Genomic DNA, 18,108 nt, shown 5'->3' with positions numbered 1-18,108 from the left:
TTCTCTCATCTCTGCAGCAAAGCAGGACTGGTTTGGAGGTGGTGGGTGAGGAAGGGAGAGGTGAAGGGGAGGCTGGGGCAGTTCTCAGGATTCATTTGGGGTCTGTGGGGGTGTGAGTGCAATGATTGTATCAACAGATCGTCTGTGTTTGAAGACTGAACGAAGGCTGCTGTACAGAGTGCAGCCACCCCTTCCTCTGAGCACCTCAGATCCCCAGGTTTTGTGAAAATCAGTTCCACAGGACTTGGCTTTCAGGTGCTAATCTCCCAAATCAACTGCTAGCGCAGGGACATATCACACAGGGGTTGCTTTCCTGGACACAGCCCCCGTGTGTCAGTCAGAGCCAAACTCCCCTTGAACTCGGCACAGCCAGCCGCCCCTTCCCCAGCCCTGTCCCTGTCCCACGGCTCCCTGTGCTGGGTGAGGGCGGAAAACCCACGGCTGCCGGCACCGCATCAGCAGCCTGGGGAGCGTCCAGCCACAGCCCGGCTTCCTCCAGCCTCGCAGCTGCTCCGAGACACACGGACACGGCCGGACAGACACACGGCGCCGCGCTGAGGCTTTGGGCACAGCCCCAGGGAAGGGGAACCTCCTCCCCCCGGATCGGAGGGGGGCACCCCGATGGTCGGCATCCCCGGGGCGCGGCTGGACTCCCCCATGGGGTGGGGACCCCTCGGGGGTTCCCAGATGGGAATGAGTCCCAGAGCCAGCATCGGAGGACAAGACGGGGGGGGGTTGAGGGGAATGGTGATGGCTGGGGGGGGGCGATGCACATTTTGGTGCCCGGGCTCTGCCGCCGCATTTATAGGAGGAGCGGCCGCAGGACCCTCCCTGTCCCGCAGACGCAAGCGGGGCGGTGGCTCCGGTTAAAGGGGAACCTTGACAGCGCCGCCGCCCGCTCCGCGCCGCGCTGCCCGCTCCGCACCCTGCGCCCCGCTCCGCACCGCTCCGCACCGCGCCCAGCGAGCCCCGGTTCCGCGACGTGAGTACGGCCCGGGCCGGCCGGAGGGGACAGGGACCGGGACCGGGACCGGGGAAGCCACCTCGGGGGTCTTCGAGGCTTAGGTTGTCCTCCCCTTCCCCTCCTCCGAGGGGAGATGGGGCGCCGTAGGCACCCCCCACCCCCCGAGAATGGGGTCCGAGGGAGCTCCCTGGGGAGAGATGGGCTGAGATAGACGACCCCCCCGCCTTTTCCCCCTCTTTTCCCCCCGCCCTGGGGGTCCCCAGGGGAGGTGGGCAGGGGAAAGGTTCCCTTAGGGAGAAGGGCTGGAGGGTTTTGCCCCCGTGGTCCCACGGGGAGGGGATCCGGGACTTCCTCCCCCGGCGGAGAGGGGCCGAGATAGAGCCCACCCGCGGGGGTACCGAGGGGATCCGGGCCGGGGAAGCACCCCCACCCCTGGGGGAGAGGGATCGGAGCCCCCCAGCCCCGGCGGAGAGAGTCTGGGGGAGCCCCCCCGTTGCTCTTCAGCGGAGGGGTGCCGAGGATGCCCCCAGGGTGAGAGAGCTTGGGGGAGCCCCGAGGAGGGGATTTCTGGGGAGCAGCGCAGGGGAACACCCCTAAACCCCCCCGGGGAAGGGCCGGGAGGACCCCCGGGGCTCCCGGGCTGGGATGCCCGCTCCGCCGGGGGGGCTCGGGGAGCAGCCCCGGGGCCGGGCGCTGCCCAAGCATCCCCCGCACCGCTCCGGGGCTCCCAGCGGGGCCGGGCGGGCTCCTGCCGTCTGCCGAGCGCCTCCTGCTGCCCTCGGGGCTGGGACTCACTCACACACACACACACAAACACCCCCCCCAACTCAACAGCATCTCCCTTTCCCCCTCCAGTTTTGCCCCAGACCACCGCCAAGATGCTGCTTTTGCTGCTGGGGATCATCGTGCTCCACGTCACCGTGCTGGTGCTCCTCTTCGTCTCCACCATCGTCAGCGTAAGTACGGCCACTCCTCGGGCACTGGCGTGGCACGGGAGGGTCACACCGCGTTATTTTTTATTTGTGGCTCATTTTCCAGCCTGGCTTTTAGCAGGAAACCTTTGCTTTCCGATTGCTGTCTTGCTAGCAGTGGGATTTGGGAGGGTTTTTTTGCACAGAAAACTCTTCCTGTGTTTATGTTGTCGGATGTAACCGGTGGGTGTAGCCGTGTGTGGCAGAGGATGCTCAGCGCATCCCCGTTGGTGTTAGGGCACGGAGAGCTACTAGAGCTGAGCTCCCCATCAGCCTCCTTTGGCTCACATCAAGCAGCCTCAGAGCACCCAAACCCCCTCCCTTGTGGGTGAAACTGTGCTCCCCAGCTGCTAACGGGATCGGCCCGCAAGACCAGTCCAGCCAGTCTGAGCAAAGCCCCTTGAAATGGGGCTGCTTTGGGCACTGGGGCCTCAGCACCAGCAGTTTTGCTCTCCAGACCTGCTCCTTTGGGGCTGTGAGTTAGGTGCAGCATCTCCTAACCCAGATGGGCTCCTGCTGGGGGGGTTCAAGGTGTAAGCTTTGTATACAGTGGGAAAACTGAGGGCTGGGTGCTGCGCGGGGTTCCCAGCACCTTCCTCAGCCCAGCACCCCGTTAATACCTCCTCAGTTTAGAAAGAGGTCTGACTTGGTTTTAACACAGCAGCTTCATGGAGCTGATTAGCTCCAGGCTTGCTTCATCAGGTTCTTTCCATTTTCAATTTTATTTATTTATTTATTTATTTATTTATTTATTTATTTATTTTTGGTAGTAGTAGTGGAAGACTTTACAAAAATCTTCCAAGTCGTTAGAAATCACGTGGAAGCATTCAAATTGCCCGGCCAGGCACCGGGACGGCAGAGTGGAGGGAAGTGCGCGTCCCCTGTGAGACCTGGCCCATGTTTAAAGCGAATAAAGAGCTTCTGTTTTTCTGCCGTTGAGGCCAGAGCGGCTAAAAGCAAATATCGGTATTTACTCTGCAAAGCCCTTTCTAAAGCAAAGCCTGTGCCTGGGAGCGCAGGGGCCGCTCTGTGCCGAATCTGTGGCCAGGGCGTGCGGTTCCTGCTCACGGGGCCATGTCTCTCTTGCAGCAATGGCTCGTGAACGGCGGGCAGACAGCAGACCTGTGGCAGAACTGCTCATCCGGTGCTATCTTCCAGTGCCTGACATCGTCCACAAATGGTGAGTGCTCCCCGGCTCTCAGTGATGTCACTGCCGTTCACTTTTCTTCTCCTCTCTTGTGAAATCAAGGGGCATTTGCCTTTGTGGGTTATTTGTGGTCTTGCCTTGCCTCTCCCTGCACCCCCTGAGGCTGGCTGTGGAGGATTCCCTGGCTCCTAACCCTAAAGCTGCCCCGTTCTTTGCTGCTGGGCCAGGCTGAGGTCTGGGGCCTCTCTTCCCCATGAGCAGCGCAGGTGGGGATGTGCTGAGCACTCAGGCCCTGCCTCATCCCATGGCCAAATGGCACCTGCACGTTTGGGGATGCTGCGTGGCACATCGGGGCTCAGCTGACAGAGGTGCTCCTTGCCAGGTGAAGGCTGATGCCCAGCCGGGAGTTTTTTCCAGGTTTCTGAGCTTAGCAGGAGAGGAGTTGATGCTCAGGTGCTGCGGCACAGAGCTCCCCGAGCACCTGGAGGTAGCTGTGATGCCAGGTCTGTGCTCAGGGAGTCACACAGGTCTGTGCCTCAGTTTCCTCAGAAGACAGGGCTTGTGTCAGTGGTGCTGTGCCCGGTGCTTGCTGGTTTCAGGTAGCCTGGATTTGCTTTCTCCTGGGAGTGAATTCTTCCAGTGTGACCTCCAGTGAAACCAGTAGAGCACCCGGTGGCTCAGACTGGTGTTGCTGGGAGCGTGGTCACAGCCCCTGGGCCAAAATCATGCTCCTGGCGTAGGAACAGTGTGATGTGATGTGGTCTTGGTGTGGTCGCACAGAAGGGTCTTGCAGGGATGGGAGGTGGTCAGAGCTTTTGGGGGTTCATCAGTCTCCCCAGTCCCCAGTGTGCTGGAAGCAAAACACCTGTGGGTACCCCACGAGGGGGATGCTGAAACTCGCCCTGTGAGGGAGCCAAGGCAGCACCGTGGGTCTCTGCTGACGCCTGCTGGTGTTGGGGCTGGCCAGGGAGTGCTGGAGCCGGGCTGGGGCCAGGCTGGAGCCTGCTGGAGCCTGCTGGAGCCTTGGCCTTCAGCAGCGGTTGGCTGGGGCTCGCAGCGGCAGCAGGCGGCTTCGCTGCCGGTCACGCGTGCTCCAAAACTGCTGACTTCGTGCTTGAAAGAAAAGGCAGAGATTTTTGCCCCAGTCTGTAAAAACCTTCCCAAATCTTTTGCTTCACAAACTGCATTGCTTTCTCTGGGTATTTGCAGGGTGTTGGTGAATTGTCGGAGGTGAGAGGGGCCTGTCCAAAATGTGGGTGGGAAGGTGCCCCCCATGTCTGAGCATCCTAGGTGACAGGAGGCTACGTTGTGTGCCCTGTTCCCAGGAGCTGCTCAGAGAGGAGCTTCCCTTTGAATCTTTCCCAGTGATTAATTTTTATCATTAAAGGGGCTGTAGGTAAGATGGGCCAGCTAAAAATACGTCTGAGCAACTAGGGTCTGGTTGAAAAGGGGCCACAGCGGGCTGCTCTCTGAGTGGAGCTGCATTGTGCTCAAGCCTTCATTTAAAGACCTGTGCACAAGCCTTCATTTAAAGACCTCTCTCCCAGCTCTTTTTTATAAGACGGCTCTGCTCTGGCTCCAGGAGAAGGGGGTCTTGCTTGGGTGGAAGCTTCTGCCCCATCCACCCCATGGCCGGGGTGTGGGAGCAGTCCCAGAGCACCGGTGTTCACCTGCTGGGACCTTGGGTGCAGGATCCAGACCTGCAAAACCAAAAGATATTGCCTAGGCTTATGCAAGGCTTTTTAAATCTGCTTTTAAAAGCTTTCCAGTGAACCCCCTTGCTCCCACTGTCCCTATGCTGCCAGGGCAGATGCTGTTGGACACTTTTCAGGGTGACGGTGGGACACGGGGCCTGGGGCATGGTGAGAATGCTGTGGCAGGGCCACCCCCGGGGCTTGTGCTTATCCTCTGCCAGATCCACGCTACACTCCTCGTACTCCCTCTGCTAGGAATATGCTTACTTTCAAAAATATAAATGATCCTATAGCAGCTACCACAAACCGTTCCCATTTAAACTTCTCAAAACACAGGCTGTGCACGTTATGCTGGGCTGCAGAAAGCCTGGAGAATTCATGTCTCTGTGCTTGTGCCAAGGACGGCGCTCAACGGTTAATCTCAGCGTGCCAAGGGCTGCTCTGGGCTGCGAGCAAGAAATCCTCACTCAGGAATTTGGCAGAACTCAGTCTTTACGTAGAAGCAGTTGTTTTTCCTCTGGCCATCGTAGTGGCCACTGTCGTGCAGTATTTCTTCAGCTGTTTTTTTTGGGAAGGAGCGGTCTGAGCACAGCGCTCGGAATAGGTGGAATTAGGTGGGGCTGGGACTCGTGCTTCCAGCACGCACGAGGTTTTTGGGGTTGTGCTGAGTTCCCACCTCCACAGCAGCTCTGAGCCCCCCGCGCATCCTTGCCAGGAGCCTGCGTGGGGAGGGCAGGAGGTGGAAATGCCGGGCGGGGGGCAGCTGCCCACTGCTTCGCCTTCCACAGCTGCCTGCTTGTTGCTTCGCTTTCTGCGTTTGCTTGTTAGATAATGACTTTTTTTTTCAAGAGGCCGAGAACTATGGAAAAAATGTTGCAATCTTTGCTTCGTTTGCACTGTCAGACATTCCTGGAAAAGACTTATCTCAAGAATTCAGCTCTGAATCCCAGAATTGTGCTCCGGCACGGCTGCGCGCCAGCCCCCAGCTGCACAATCCTGCTGCAGGCATGGGGCGAGTGGCTGGACCTGAGCCTCTCAAGTGCTCTTAAACAGATTCCACCCCAGATTTTGCAGACAACAATATTTTTTTCCCTCCAAAAATGGCTTTTTCTCCCCACATCTGATTTTTTTTACGTACGCAAGAAGATTGTTTTTCTGCTATCTACTGCTCTTTCTCTGACTCTGGGAATGCCAAATGCAGGGAAGCAGTGGGGACCTGCGGGACATCCTTCTGTAACATCATGAGACATCTTTCCTGTTGTCTCCTCAAAGTTTCTCATGTTGCTGCTCTGTGGCTTTCACATGACTGGCTTGTTCACAGGCAGGCTGGTGTTTTGGGGCTTTTTCAACGGGAAAAGAAAACCCCAGACCTTGGGAAACATGCAGAGTGCCAATCCGCAGGATTACTGAGAGCCATACGATGTACTCACCAATTTGCTGATGTGACAGCCGCAAGCAAAGCATGTGTGGGTCACCCAGAGCAGAGACCTGCCCTGAGCGTCTGTTCCCATCGCTGGGGATTGCTCTGCTCCTCTGCACACCGACTCCTGCAGAGCCTCTTTGCTGCTGGGCCATTGCAGAGCTTTGCTCTGTCTCTCTTCAGTGCTGCAGGTGGCTTTTAACCCAGCGTAAAGCCCCACCAACAGTGTGGGCTGCCCTGGTCTCCTGTTTCTGCAGGAAGCATCACTCAGGGAAAAGCCACGCTCGTGGCCAAGCACCAGCAGGACACAGGTGTGATGTTGGCCAGCTCCAATCCTGCACAGCAGAAGCTGGTGGATGGGACTGTTGGCAGCCCTGCTGGTGCCTGAGGTGCTTCTCTTTGTGCTGGAGGAGGCAGGAAATGTCTTCCTCCCTGGCATGAGGTGGGGACGCATCTGCTGACCCATCAGCGCTTCCCAGGAGGAATTGTGCTGCTGCTTCTCCACTTCAAAATGCACAGCAGGAACATCCAAACCCCTTGCTTGTGCTCTGCCAGCCCTGCCCCAGCACGGCTTTGCTGCCCTCGTGCTTTCCAGCTTTTTTCTTCCAGTGATGCTGGACTTGTCTGACATAGGATAGGTGTAGAGGGATGGAGTTGCCGCTTAACTTGCTGTAGTCCTTTTGGTGACTAAAAATGATGTCACAAGGCTGCACTGAATCCTTGCCCTGAGTAAAATTATTTCTGCAGTTCTCATTCTGTTATTGATAGTCAGTATAAAATATCTGGATAAGAGGATGGGGGCAAATTCCCTTCCAGCCCACTGGAATGGCCAAGGCTGCAACGACTGGGTCAAGCTTTGGAGAATTTGTCACTGGGGAGGGGACACTTGCTGGAGCAGGAGGGTGATGCCCATGTTGAAGGGTGCTGAATCTGTTACAATGAAGCCCTGCAGTAAATAAAGGGTCATCTGTGTGTGATAATGCACACCCCTCGATATGCTTGAGGTTCTAGACATTAGCGGGCCCCATTGGGCTCATGGAGCACATGGGTGGACCTCTTGGCTTGTGGACATCTCTGGGCCTTCGAGGTCTTCACAGCAGAGCAGCAAAGAGCCAGATTTTAGTCCCAGCAGGGTGAGGACCTGGGGCACCCCCTTATCATCAGTGGTCGATAACACTGGCCTAACTGGGGCAGGATGAGCCCCCTCTCCACCAGCTTGCAGGTGACTGTAGCTCGGCATTTACAAGTCTGTGATGAACTGTGGGGTATTCCAGGGGAGTATTTTGCATTTCAGATTGGTTTCTACCATAACTGTGTTGCCTACAGTATGAAAGGGGTTTCCTCTGCTTAAAAACAGGCTTTTGCTGTTGCCTGTTCTAACCAAGCGCATCTGGTGTGGGAGGTTAGGAGTGGTGCTGCTTTCCCTGCTCCCGGCTGTGTGGGGTCACCTTTCTGGCCCTGCTTGCCTTGGCACATGGAAGAGGAGCCAAAGGGAAGAAGAAGGCAACGTGTGAGAAAGCCAAGGCTGTGAAACCAGGATGGTTGAGGGTCTGCTGCAGTGTGCAGTGCCGGGAATCCCTCAACCCAACAGGTTTTGGACTTGGATGACTCTTGGGTGTTTCCATGGCACCGCTGGGTCAGGGCACCACTGCTACCCATCCCCAGTCCTGGTGCCTGGACTTTAACTCAGACCTTTTAGAGGCCCTGAAATGATGCATTTATCAACTCCACTTGCTCTCAAGCACAAGCCAGAAAGAGGTCTCCACCCCAATGGTTTTGGAAGAAGAGTTGGACATCCTGAAGCTGTTGGAAGGTGTTCTGCATGTTGCCAGCAGCTTTGCACTGCCTTAGTGGCACCGGTTTTTGCCTCTGTGGGATGTGAGCCTCGATGGTCTGATGGGATGGCTGCTGTGGTCGGTCTTGAGGCTGAACCATGGAGATGTGGTGCCACAGACCTGGTGTGTCTCTGAATGCTACAGCTCTGGAGAGCTGCGGAGCCGTGGGGACTGCTTGGATGGGGCCTCAAGGATGCACCAAAAGAGAGGATGGACAAGAGGAGAACAGTGCTGTGGGGGCTTCACCTCCTGAAGGAGCTGCACAGAGGACTGGGAAGAACTGGGACGGAATTGCAGCACTGTGCTCCGCCTGCAGCCTCAGTGCTTCCACCTGCTCACCCCCCGCCCTTGCAAATACCTCAGGAGCTCTTTAAAGTCCCCCTCTTGGGGGGTGATTTCCAGGAATGCCCAAATCCATCACCCTGCGCTCCTTTCCAAGTAGCGGACACGTGAGGACAGGCAAGGAGCAGCTGCTGAGTGCAAATCCTGCTTTTCCCAGCTGGAGCAGCCCAGAGCACAGCCAGGGAAGGTTTGGCTTTGTGTGGGTGGGACCGAAGTGAAGGGAGTTACCACGTCACAGAGCTCCCCGTGGCAGGGAGAGGAGGCTTCAAGTGGTGGGGACATGGGTGGTGGCTGGGCTCTGTGCTGCTCAGGGGGAGCACAAAAGGTATCTGGGCTTTTTTGGCATTTCTGGGTTGAAGAATGCTGAAATGTAGCCCTAGAAGTTTAGCCTAGTACCCAGGCTTGTACCTTTGTGCCGGTGGATGCTCGTGTTGCTGACCTTGCTGATCATCAGCTCCCAGCACTGATGGAGCAGCTTTTCCTTGCTGTGTAGTTATGAATTTCCTTTTATTTTATTTTTTTATGTGTTATACTCTACAGGGACCTCCTTAGTGGATGTTTTCTTCCCCAGAAGTGGCTGCATTTTGAGGGTGCAGTGCATTTGCAGATTGCAAGAGGCAAGACAGATGTGCAGTGCTATCAGCTGCAGTTACAGCACACGGGTGGTTTTAATGCATAGCACAAATTTAGTCATGCCTTACGTCAAGTGCATAAGCTGGCTGCTCAGATTAATGTTTCTGTGTTTGCACTTTATTCTTTCTCCTTGGCTGGGTCCAAAGAGGATTGAATGTCTGTGACAGAGAAGTGAATACAACCCTGGGGAGCCAACACCTGTCCTTTATGGCCATCTACTCCTGGCCAAGGGCACATTTCTGCCCATCCCACCCCATCAACCCTGCTCAGCTGCACCCCTCGGTGGGTGTAAAACCTCCCTTCAAGCAGGGTGAGGCCCTGCTGGAAGGGGTAGGGTGAGCTGCTCTCCTGTTGGGGGATTCAGCTGCAAGTTCTGCTCCAGTTTTTTATTTCTCTGGAGAAACTTGCTCTTCACCATCCTGGGGGGAAGCCTTTTCCCTGCTATAAGCGGTGGTGTGAGCACGTCAGGGCTTGCGGAGCTTAGGGAAAATTTAGAGTTTCTTTTCTAAACACTTGTTGTATAATTTCTGTCTGAGAGGGCTCTAAAACTGCCTGTGATGGGTCCTCTCAGGAAGCGGTGGGCAGGGTGTTATCTGCCCTTTCCACTCTGTTCCCTTTTCTTCCTCCTCCTGAAGAACAAAGATATAAACACAGAGCTGAGCAGATGCAGGAGGAAAATGGAACAACGGCCTGGCTGCCCAGGGAAACCACAAATAACAGCCTGGGAGTAAACAGTGTTGACAGCCCCCCCGTGCAGTTCCAGGGACCCAGACCTCCCTGGGAAAAACCTGTTTTATTTCTTAAAAGTCTAGAGGTAGGACGCAGTGCTAATAGCAAAGGAGTTGAAAGCATATGGGGTTGAGGAGCTAGCAGTGCTAGGTGCAGTCATAGAGGTGCTTTCTAATGAATTAAAGGCAATTAACTGTTGTAAGACAGCTGAAGTCTGTGGGCTTGGACTTGCTGGGAGCACAGCAGCCGCACCTGTGGGGCTGAGTGAGGAGCTGGGGACCCTGGCCCTTGTTTTGCAAAGGAGGCCAACAAAAAGCTGGATGGGGGCTATCCCAAAGCTCTGCTCTGCGGGATCATCTCCCAACTTTCCTGCTTGCCAGCTTGTGCCATGGCCATGGTCTGCTGTGGGGCAGCACAGCTGGCTCCTGAACGCTCCTGGTCCATGGGGGGCTTCCCCTTCCTGCCTTTCAATTCCTCCGGCACAGCTCTCTATGACAATGGGATTTTGCAAGCCCACATAAATCACTCACATTCAGAACCAAAAAAGAGGCATGGGGAGGCGGATGCAATTAGAAGAGCAGCTCAGCTTTCTGTCTAGACAGCCTTCGCCTAAAATAACCGGCAGTTGGAGCATCCACCTCTGGATCTGGGCAGAAAGAGCTCCTCTGGGCCCCAACCCCACAGCTGTGCAAATGCCAAGAGGACCGGGGTGGGGGTCTTTCTATGCTGAAGCACGGAAATGGGATGGCAGTTCTGCAGCTGGACACTCTCTAACCATGTTTCTCTGCTCCCATCTGAGCGCTGATTTATGACTTGATGTTAGCATTGCCTCTGGCATCGCAGCTGGCTGAGCATGGCTGGAGCTGAGGGGTTGGGGTGACCCAGGTGGGGGGTTCCCTGCCCAGCCAGTGACTGATAGATGAAATATACGGGATGTTTTGTGTGCTTGTCAGTGTGAAAACTGCACTGGGCTTTCCTGGAAGTGATGTTCTCCTGTCCTAAGGAATTACAGCAAGTGGTGGAATGGATGTGAACCTGCTGGCACTGGAACAAGTGGAGCGCGGCAGCTCTTCAGCAAGTTGATGCTGCAGAGCAATATGGCATGGGAAGCATGAGAAGGAAGGGAAGGAAAAAAGCTGTCTGCAACGAGCAGGGGCCACTACGGGTGCTTTGTCTGCCTTTGGGAGTGGGGCCTGCGCTTGGTCTTTTGTGTGAACAGCAAGAGGCAGGACGCAGAGACAGGAGATAGAATTTACGATCACAAGTCAAACGAGGCAGACATTACCAAATCGCACAGGATGTTCCCTGCGGGCATGGATTTGCTATTCTCTTGTGGAGCCTTTGCTGGAAGGGCTCAGGCGTGCATCGTCATCCCCGTGCTGGCAGGAGGCTGCGCCGTGCCCTCGGATCCCATCCAGCCTCACCTCTGCCTCAGGCAGTCCCAAACTGCCTCATTGCTGCACCAAGTGTCAAAGGCTGCTATGCCAAAGCATATCTTTGTTTTGAAGTTTTGCTGTGTTTCAGGCTTTTTTTTTTCCCCCATAGAAACGCTGTGTGCTGCAGAAAGCACAACCTGGGGAGCGTAGCTGGTGGGAGTCTAACTGTGGCAGGAGCATGGGGCTGGTTTTCGTGGTGAATGAATTCATGCTGTATCCTTAAGGACCTCTCTCAAGACGTGCAGGAATGCTGAGAATATCCATGTTGAGCCCAGTCTTTTTAAAGAAAAGCAGTAGTATTTGTCACCCCATCCTGGTGGCGAGAGGCACTGCCTCTTTCTGTTTATGGGATGGAGAGGCATTTGCCTTGTTTATTTATATATATTTTCTTACTCAGGGAGTTACACACCCACTAGGCCTGGAAATAGCTGGGCAGTGACTCACGCAGGGGCTGGTTTAACTGGTCGGCTCTGGGACAGAGCTGTGTTTGGCAGCTGCTGCTGCTGGCTCCTTCCCAAAGGCTCCTCAGTGAGGGCAGAGGGGTTTGCACTTGCTGCATGTTTGTTCTGCCTCTGAGCGTGGCTGGCTCGGGGTCTCCCACCTCGCTGCACGTGGTTTCGGTGTTCTCAGCACAGCCGAAATGCACTCTTATTTTAAGTGCTTCTCCACTTAGCGAGGCTCTGTGGTTCCTTTTTCCCAGCATCTTGGTCCATGCACATGTTGTCCAAAAGCCCCAGGCTCATGCTTGATGAGAACACCCACTGGCATACCACTGGATGTGTCCATGTCCCCAAAACCATGCAGAAGCACAAATGGGAACCAAGAGCCCCATGGGGTGGTAGGACGGTGGCACAGGGCATGATGCCATCATCAATACCCCTGCTGAGCTTTCTGTCTGTCTTCCCACAGAATGGCTGCAGTCTGTCCAGGCGATGATGATCCTCTCCATCATCTTCAGCGTCTTGTCCCTCTTCCTGTTCTTTTGCCAGCTCTTCACGCTCACCAAGGGCGGGCGGTTTTACATTACTGGGATCTTCCAAATCCTTGCTGGTAAGTTGGGGCTGATCGGTGGGGCTGGCCGTGGGGATGTGCTGGGGATGGGCTTAAAGCAGAGGAGAGGGAAAATGAGGGCAGGAAGGGCAGCCAAGCTGGCTCCTTGGAGGGAAGAGGTACAAATAATTTGGGTCCATAGAGCTCTCGCATTCCCAGGTGGTGTCCTGCCATCAGGGTGTGTTATGCACCATGCTCTTCTGGCCATGCTTCACAGGGATTTGCTCCACCAGCTGGGGTGATTTTGAAGGGGCAGACAAGAGGAGCACCCCTGGGGAGGGTGGGCAGGAGCCAGGCTATTCTGCTGCCTCGTCCCACGGTGTTGGGTAAATGCTGATGGGGCTGGCTTTGGGATCCACCTTCGGGGAGCTGGGCGAGGTTTCCGCAGCTGCTGTTGGGGTGGGGACGTAGTGAAGATCCTGTTTTGGCACAAGAGGATCCGAGAATTATTTATAAACTTGCCATAAGGGGGCCTGGTGCTTCCCACATCAGCAAGGAGCCGCTGGAGCGTGCGGGGTGAGCCAGCTGCCTTTGAACTGTCAGCTGCTATTTTTAACTCTTAAGAAGTCGGCGCTGGAAGCGAGCCACGATTTTTGCACTACGTTGCAGCTCTCCAAATATAGATGCCGTGGAGGCACTGGCTCCATTTGTGTTTCCACGTGTGAAACCAGGGAGGAGGATTTTCAGGTGTTCAGGATAGAACAAGTAAATTCAAGGAGGTTCTGCCTGAAGTATGAACCTAATGCTCAGCTGCCTGGGAAGGAGGCTTGCTGTCTGCTAGAGCTTTGGCTGGGAAACTGAAAACCACCCTTGGTCCTGCCGCTAAATCAGGGAAAACTCATCTGCTGAACTTTAAGCAGAGCATCCTCTACATGACTGGCCATCACAAATTCTGGAGCAGTTTAGACCTAACCTTTATTGGCAAATGTGGCATGAAATCTCCTATAAGTACATTTGCTTGGCCGTAATGCAGGTGGTGAGTTCATATCAGTTCACCATCGCTGGGAAGATAGATGTGTCGAAACCCATTACAGCCGTGGAGATGAGGAGAGGAAATGGGCATTAGTAATGCAATTATCTGCTCAGGAACTCATCTAATAGGTCTGGGAGCAGAAGGCTGCTTGCTCTGAAGTGGTTGCAGGTGCATCCTCATCCTTAGAGGAGCAATGGGAACGCAGCCATTGTCCATGCTGTGCTGCATGTCCTGGGGGAGGCAGGGTCAGGCCAGGGATGTGCTGGCTCCTTCCTTGTCAGATCCTCCTCCAGCACAGTACAGAGAATGGGAGAAGTGGGAGATGAGCCCACAAACTTTCCCATGGCCTGGGGGCAGTAGGCAGAGGTTTGGGTCCATGTGGACCACACAGAAATGGGAACCGGTGCCCATCCTTCCTGTGACGCCAAATGTGAGGCTTGCTGTAGGGAGGTCTCACCCACTGGCGCAGACAGCACTGGTCAGAGGAGCTCAGCTCAGTGTGGTCTCTTTGCAGCTTGCTGTGAAAGGCTGGAGAGGATTTCTCTCCTCCCGGGAAGGATGAGGAGGCTCTTCCCTGGGCCCTCCAGGACCCTGCAGCCCCCTCCCGGGGGGACGTAGCATAGCAGAGCTGAGGGCTCCCAGTCTGGGAGCTGGGCCTGCAGTGCTGCTCGGCCTGAACCAGCAGGTGACAAGGACAGGACCGCTGGGTGGGTAAGGGCAAGAAAGAGGGCAGCTGTGCAGGGCCAAAGCAGGAGGCATCCCCAGCACCTCCGCCATGCTGCTTGGATCCATGCCCTGAGGCCTGCTTTAGTTTTCCCAGGTGGGATTCCAGCCTCCAGAGGCACCAGAAGACCCTCAACAGCTTTCTCCCCCCTCACTACTCCTACCTGGTGGATCGTTTACAGTGTAATCACCTCAACTGACTTCCAGCAGCTGTGGAAACCTGGGGCTTGGCCCCATTTCTCCCTCACTCTTCCATGCTTCAGCATCACCAATACAGCTGGCCAGGCTGTCACCACACACAGCCCTGGGAGTCAGGCTTTAGGTAGACTTTGCCCTCCAGGCCTGTCAAAGCAAGACTGAAATGTGTTCCTCAACTCAGGCTCCAGAGTGGTGACACATTTGTCTTGCACCTTGCAACTACTGAGTGCAGCTGGCTTCACTTCCTCGCCTATCCCCTGGGCCCAAACCAGTGCAGATGCTGCAGAAATGCATCCATTGCCTCTGATTTTGCCAAATTCTTCCTGGGGACAATTGCCGCTGTATTTTCTGGAGTCTGTAGGTGACTGGCATGGCTGCACGCCTGCTCTCAGTCCCATCAGCATTGCCAGACAATTGTTTTGCTCTCTTTGCATGGGCCGGGGCAGTGGGAGTTCGCTCTCGTGCTCACAGAATGGAAACTGCCCCAGTGGCGCGTTAATGAAACGTATTCCCACTTCTGCACTTTCCCAGAACAAAGGCTCAGTGTCAAGTGGAATTAGAGCTCAAATATCACCGCTGTTCAATGTAGGTGGTCCCGAGGTCCGTGCAGGGGATGTAGTGCTGACAACAGCCCAGCGACTGCATAATAGAAGTGCTGGGATGGACTGAAAGAGCTTGTTTTCAGGGAGGAATAGTGGTGGCTTTGTGTTGGCGCTGGGCAGTCCCCAGTGCTGATGCTTTGTTTTTGCAATAAAGCTAAAATGCTGCCTACCGGAGCAGATGGCCCGTGGCTGGCGAGGAGGGGACACAGGGGACAAAAGCGGGATGAGCTGTAGCATGGCGGCAGTGCAGGACAGTGCCTGCAGGGGAGGAGGTCGGGTGCAGGCTGTGCCCAGCCAGAGCCACTGCAGGGACTAGGTGGCCCCAGCTGCACCTGCACGGGCAGGTGATAAACTGGGGTACTGAGAAAAAAGCCCAGCTTGTGCCTGACATCTTGTAGCAGCTCTGGGAGGGCGGTTCAGGCTGCAATTGAGACACCCAGGGCAGCAGGACTGGTCCTGAGCAGCACCTGGAGCTGGGTGAGGGTTAGCCTAGGTGATGCTCATAGCCTGGTGGTGATATCCCACTCACCTGCAGCCAGGACCCACAGCATCACGTCCCCCAAAACATAGTTTTCCAGGAGATGCAAGGAGGCAACAGGAAAAGTGCTGGCACGGGGCATTATCCAGCTGTGGGTTTCCATCCGGGAACTGCTGCTCACCGATCCCCTTGCTCTTCCCCGCAGGGCTCTGCGTGATGAGCGGCGCAGCCATCTTCACAGTGAGGCACACGGACTGGCACCAAGCCTCGGAAAACACCTCCTATGGCTTCGCCTATATCCTGGCGTGGCTTGCCTTCCCCCTGGCCCTCGCCAGCGGCATCGTCTACGTCATCCTACGGAAGCGCGAGTGATGCCTCAGGAGGCGCAACCGGGGCACTCATGACGTCCACGGAGGAGACGGAGGCGGGGGAAAATAGACGAGAAAACGGAAAAGAAAATTAACCAAAAAAAAAAAAAAAAGAAAAAAAAAAAGGAATAAACCCTCCCACCAAAAAAACAAACCAAACCCAACCGACCCCAAAAGGAAACACTCAAAGGGTTACTTGTTAATTGAGGATGTATATAGTATCTATGGTTTAAAAAACCTATTTATAACACTTTTTACATATATGTACATAGTATTGTTTGCTTTTGTTGACCATATGCTATGTTTTAAAGCCTAAAGAAAGTGCCTAAGGAATTATTACTCCTAACAGTGTAACAAGAGCGTGGTGATTTTTCTCTCATGCAAGCCCTTTGTGATCTGAGCTCTCCTTCCCCACCCCAGCCGTGCCATTGGAGCCCCCCAGCTCTGGCTGCTGTCTTGCTGGCACAGGTTGGTGCCACTCCGCAGAGCAGCAGGGAGTTATGCCTGGTGATGTCGGCCGGAGGCTTGGCCCCTGCTCCTCCTGCCCACTGAGATTTTGGCGGCTGGAGGGCACGGCCAGAGCTGGCGGAGGCGCTTCCAAAAGGTTCGAAGGGTTTTCGGAGCAAAGGACTGCCCAAAGTGCCTAAATGACTTATGTGCCTAAGTCCCAATGCCTTGCCACCACACCCGCTGGGAATTTGGGCTTTTAAATCACTTAGGTTGAATGCAGGCGAGCGCGGGCTGTGCTCCATCCAAGTGTGTGCCCAGGGTGCCGGGGGCTGTGTGCGCCCTGAGCCAAGCCCCCGGGCACGGGCTCTCCCCGCCACGCAATGTGCATTGTCCTTGCCGTGGAGCTAGAGTACCGATGAGCAGGAAGCAAACCCCGTATATCTATGAAATCAAATTCCAGATATATGAAATGGTGCTATCTATTTACCATTCCTTATACTGCTAGCCATTTAACCTTATTCACTGGAAATTCAGTTAACAACCTTGAGGTAAACAACAAAGCTAGAAATGAGAAATAATTCTGTGTAATATAAACGAGCTTTAACTGCTTTTGTACTTAGACGACTTGCTCTTACTATTATTTTTAATAAAGCATTTATAACCGAGGTTCCTTTCCCCCCACCCCATGGTCAAGAGGAACAGAAACAGCTCGGGGTGGAGGAGCCCTGCTGCCCTTCGCCCCCAGAGCATGATGTCTGTCCTCTGTCTGTGTGTCAGAGAGGTGTCTGGCAATGAATTGAGCGGGCACCTGCACAGACCCCAGGCTGCCTTCTGAGGACTCCAGACACTGCATTGCTGTCGTTGTTTTTGTTTCATTTAGGGTTTTTTTCTTTCTTTTCTTTTTTTTTTTTTTTTTTTTGGCTTTGCTTTTCTGATTTTATACCGACTGTGTGGACTAAGAAGCAATGAAATAAAAGTCAGAATAACTCCGTTGCTTCTGCTTTTGGCGTTTTGGGGGTTAGAGCCAGGCTGTGCTCTGCCAACCTGCTCACATGGCCATCCTGCCGAAGGGCTCAGCACCCCATGACATGGTGCTGGTGTGTGCTCTTTCCAGCTCTGTCCTAAGACGTCCCCATGATGTGGCCACCAAAGCCACACAGCAGGAGCACGTTTGTGTCCTCCCCATCCCCTGAGCAGGAAGGGATCAGGTCAGCACCAGCTGCCCGGGGGGGGTGGGTCCATCCAGCTCCACCACCCTGCACAAACAGCAGAACTCTTTCAGTTCCGTGCCCTGAAATGCCCAGAGCCTGGGGGTGCAATTAGGGCTGGGGGCCGGGCATATTGTGGGCAGTGTGTGCAGCTCTGATGGCTGGCACGGAAGCATTTTGCTTCCGTTCACTCATTCATCTGGCTATTAAATATCCGAGCTGAAGCAGCAACTGGTGCTGGCACCAACACAATGGCTCTTGCAACACTGCATGTTGCTAGCATCAGGCCAGATCCCGAGGCATGAAACCCAGCCACATCCCAAGGGGAAGGAGCAGGAGGTGCCCCCATGCCTCCCTGACCGCTCAGCACACAGCCTGGCATTGCTCTATGACCGCTTGGCCTGGGGCTCCTGGCTGTGATTCCCAGCTGGGATGGGAAGATTTCCCTGGGTGCTCATTGTGGTGTGTGCTGCCTGAGCCTAGGAGGGTTCTCATTTGCCCCTGAGCTGCCACATGGCTGTCCCATGCCCCCCCTCCCTGGGCTTGGTACCATGCACCCAGCAGGAAGGACACAAAGGGCCCTTCCAGTCCCGTCTGTGCAGCAGGTAGGAACACAGGTGGGTTTTTTTCCTCCCCTCCCATGGAAAAAAAAAAAAAAAAAAAAAAAAAGATCACTTGGATGACTAGCTCAGAACACTAGCTGGCAGCTTCCCTTTTGCCTCCTTACCTGGTGCTGCTGAGGTGTGCACAAGCAGCTCCCGGCAGCATCCCAGCAGTTCGTGTTTGCTCTGTCACAGGGATGCCTGTTTGGAAGCGCACCAAAGAGGATGACTTCTGAAGTGGAGGTAAAGCGAAGGTTTGCATCCCCCGGGAATCACAGCTCCAGG

At 55.1% G+C, this 18,108-nt stretch overlaps 1 protein-coding gene across 1 annotated transcript; it reads left to right on the top strand.

The window, feature by feature from the left end:
• Nucleotides 1-852: 852 nt before the first annotated feature.
• PMP22 (peripheral myelin protein 22) lies at nt 853-17,004 on the top strand. The gene is made up of 5 exons (XM_082775232.1): nt 853-982; nt 1,820-1,920; nt 3,025-3,115; nt 12,081-12,221; nt 15,401-17,004. Exons 2-5 carry the CDS (start codon nt 1,843-1,845, stop codon nt 15,565-15,567), a joined length of 477 nt encoding a protein of 158 aa, XP_082631358.1. The 5' UTR covers nt 853-982; nt 1,820-1,842; the 3' UTR covers nt 15,568-17,004.
• The last annotated feature ends 1,104 nt before the right edge of the window (nt 17,005-18,108 follow it).

The sequence above is a fragment of the Aythya marila genome (genome assembly GCF_965140915.1).
Source record: "Aythya marila genome assembly, chromosome: 18".
NCBI classification, from domain to species: Eukaryota; Metazoa; Chordata; class Aves; order Anseriformes; family Anatidae; genus Aythya; species Aythya marila.
Note: the sequence above shows the minus strand (reverse complement) of the source record. Positions and strands in the feature narration are given on the sequence as shown.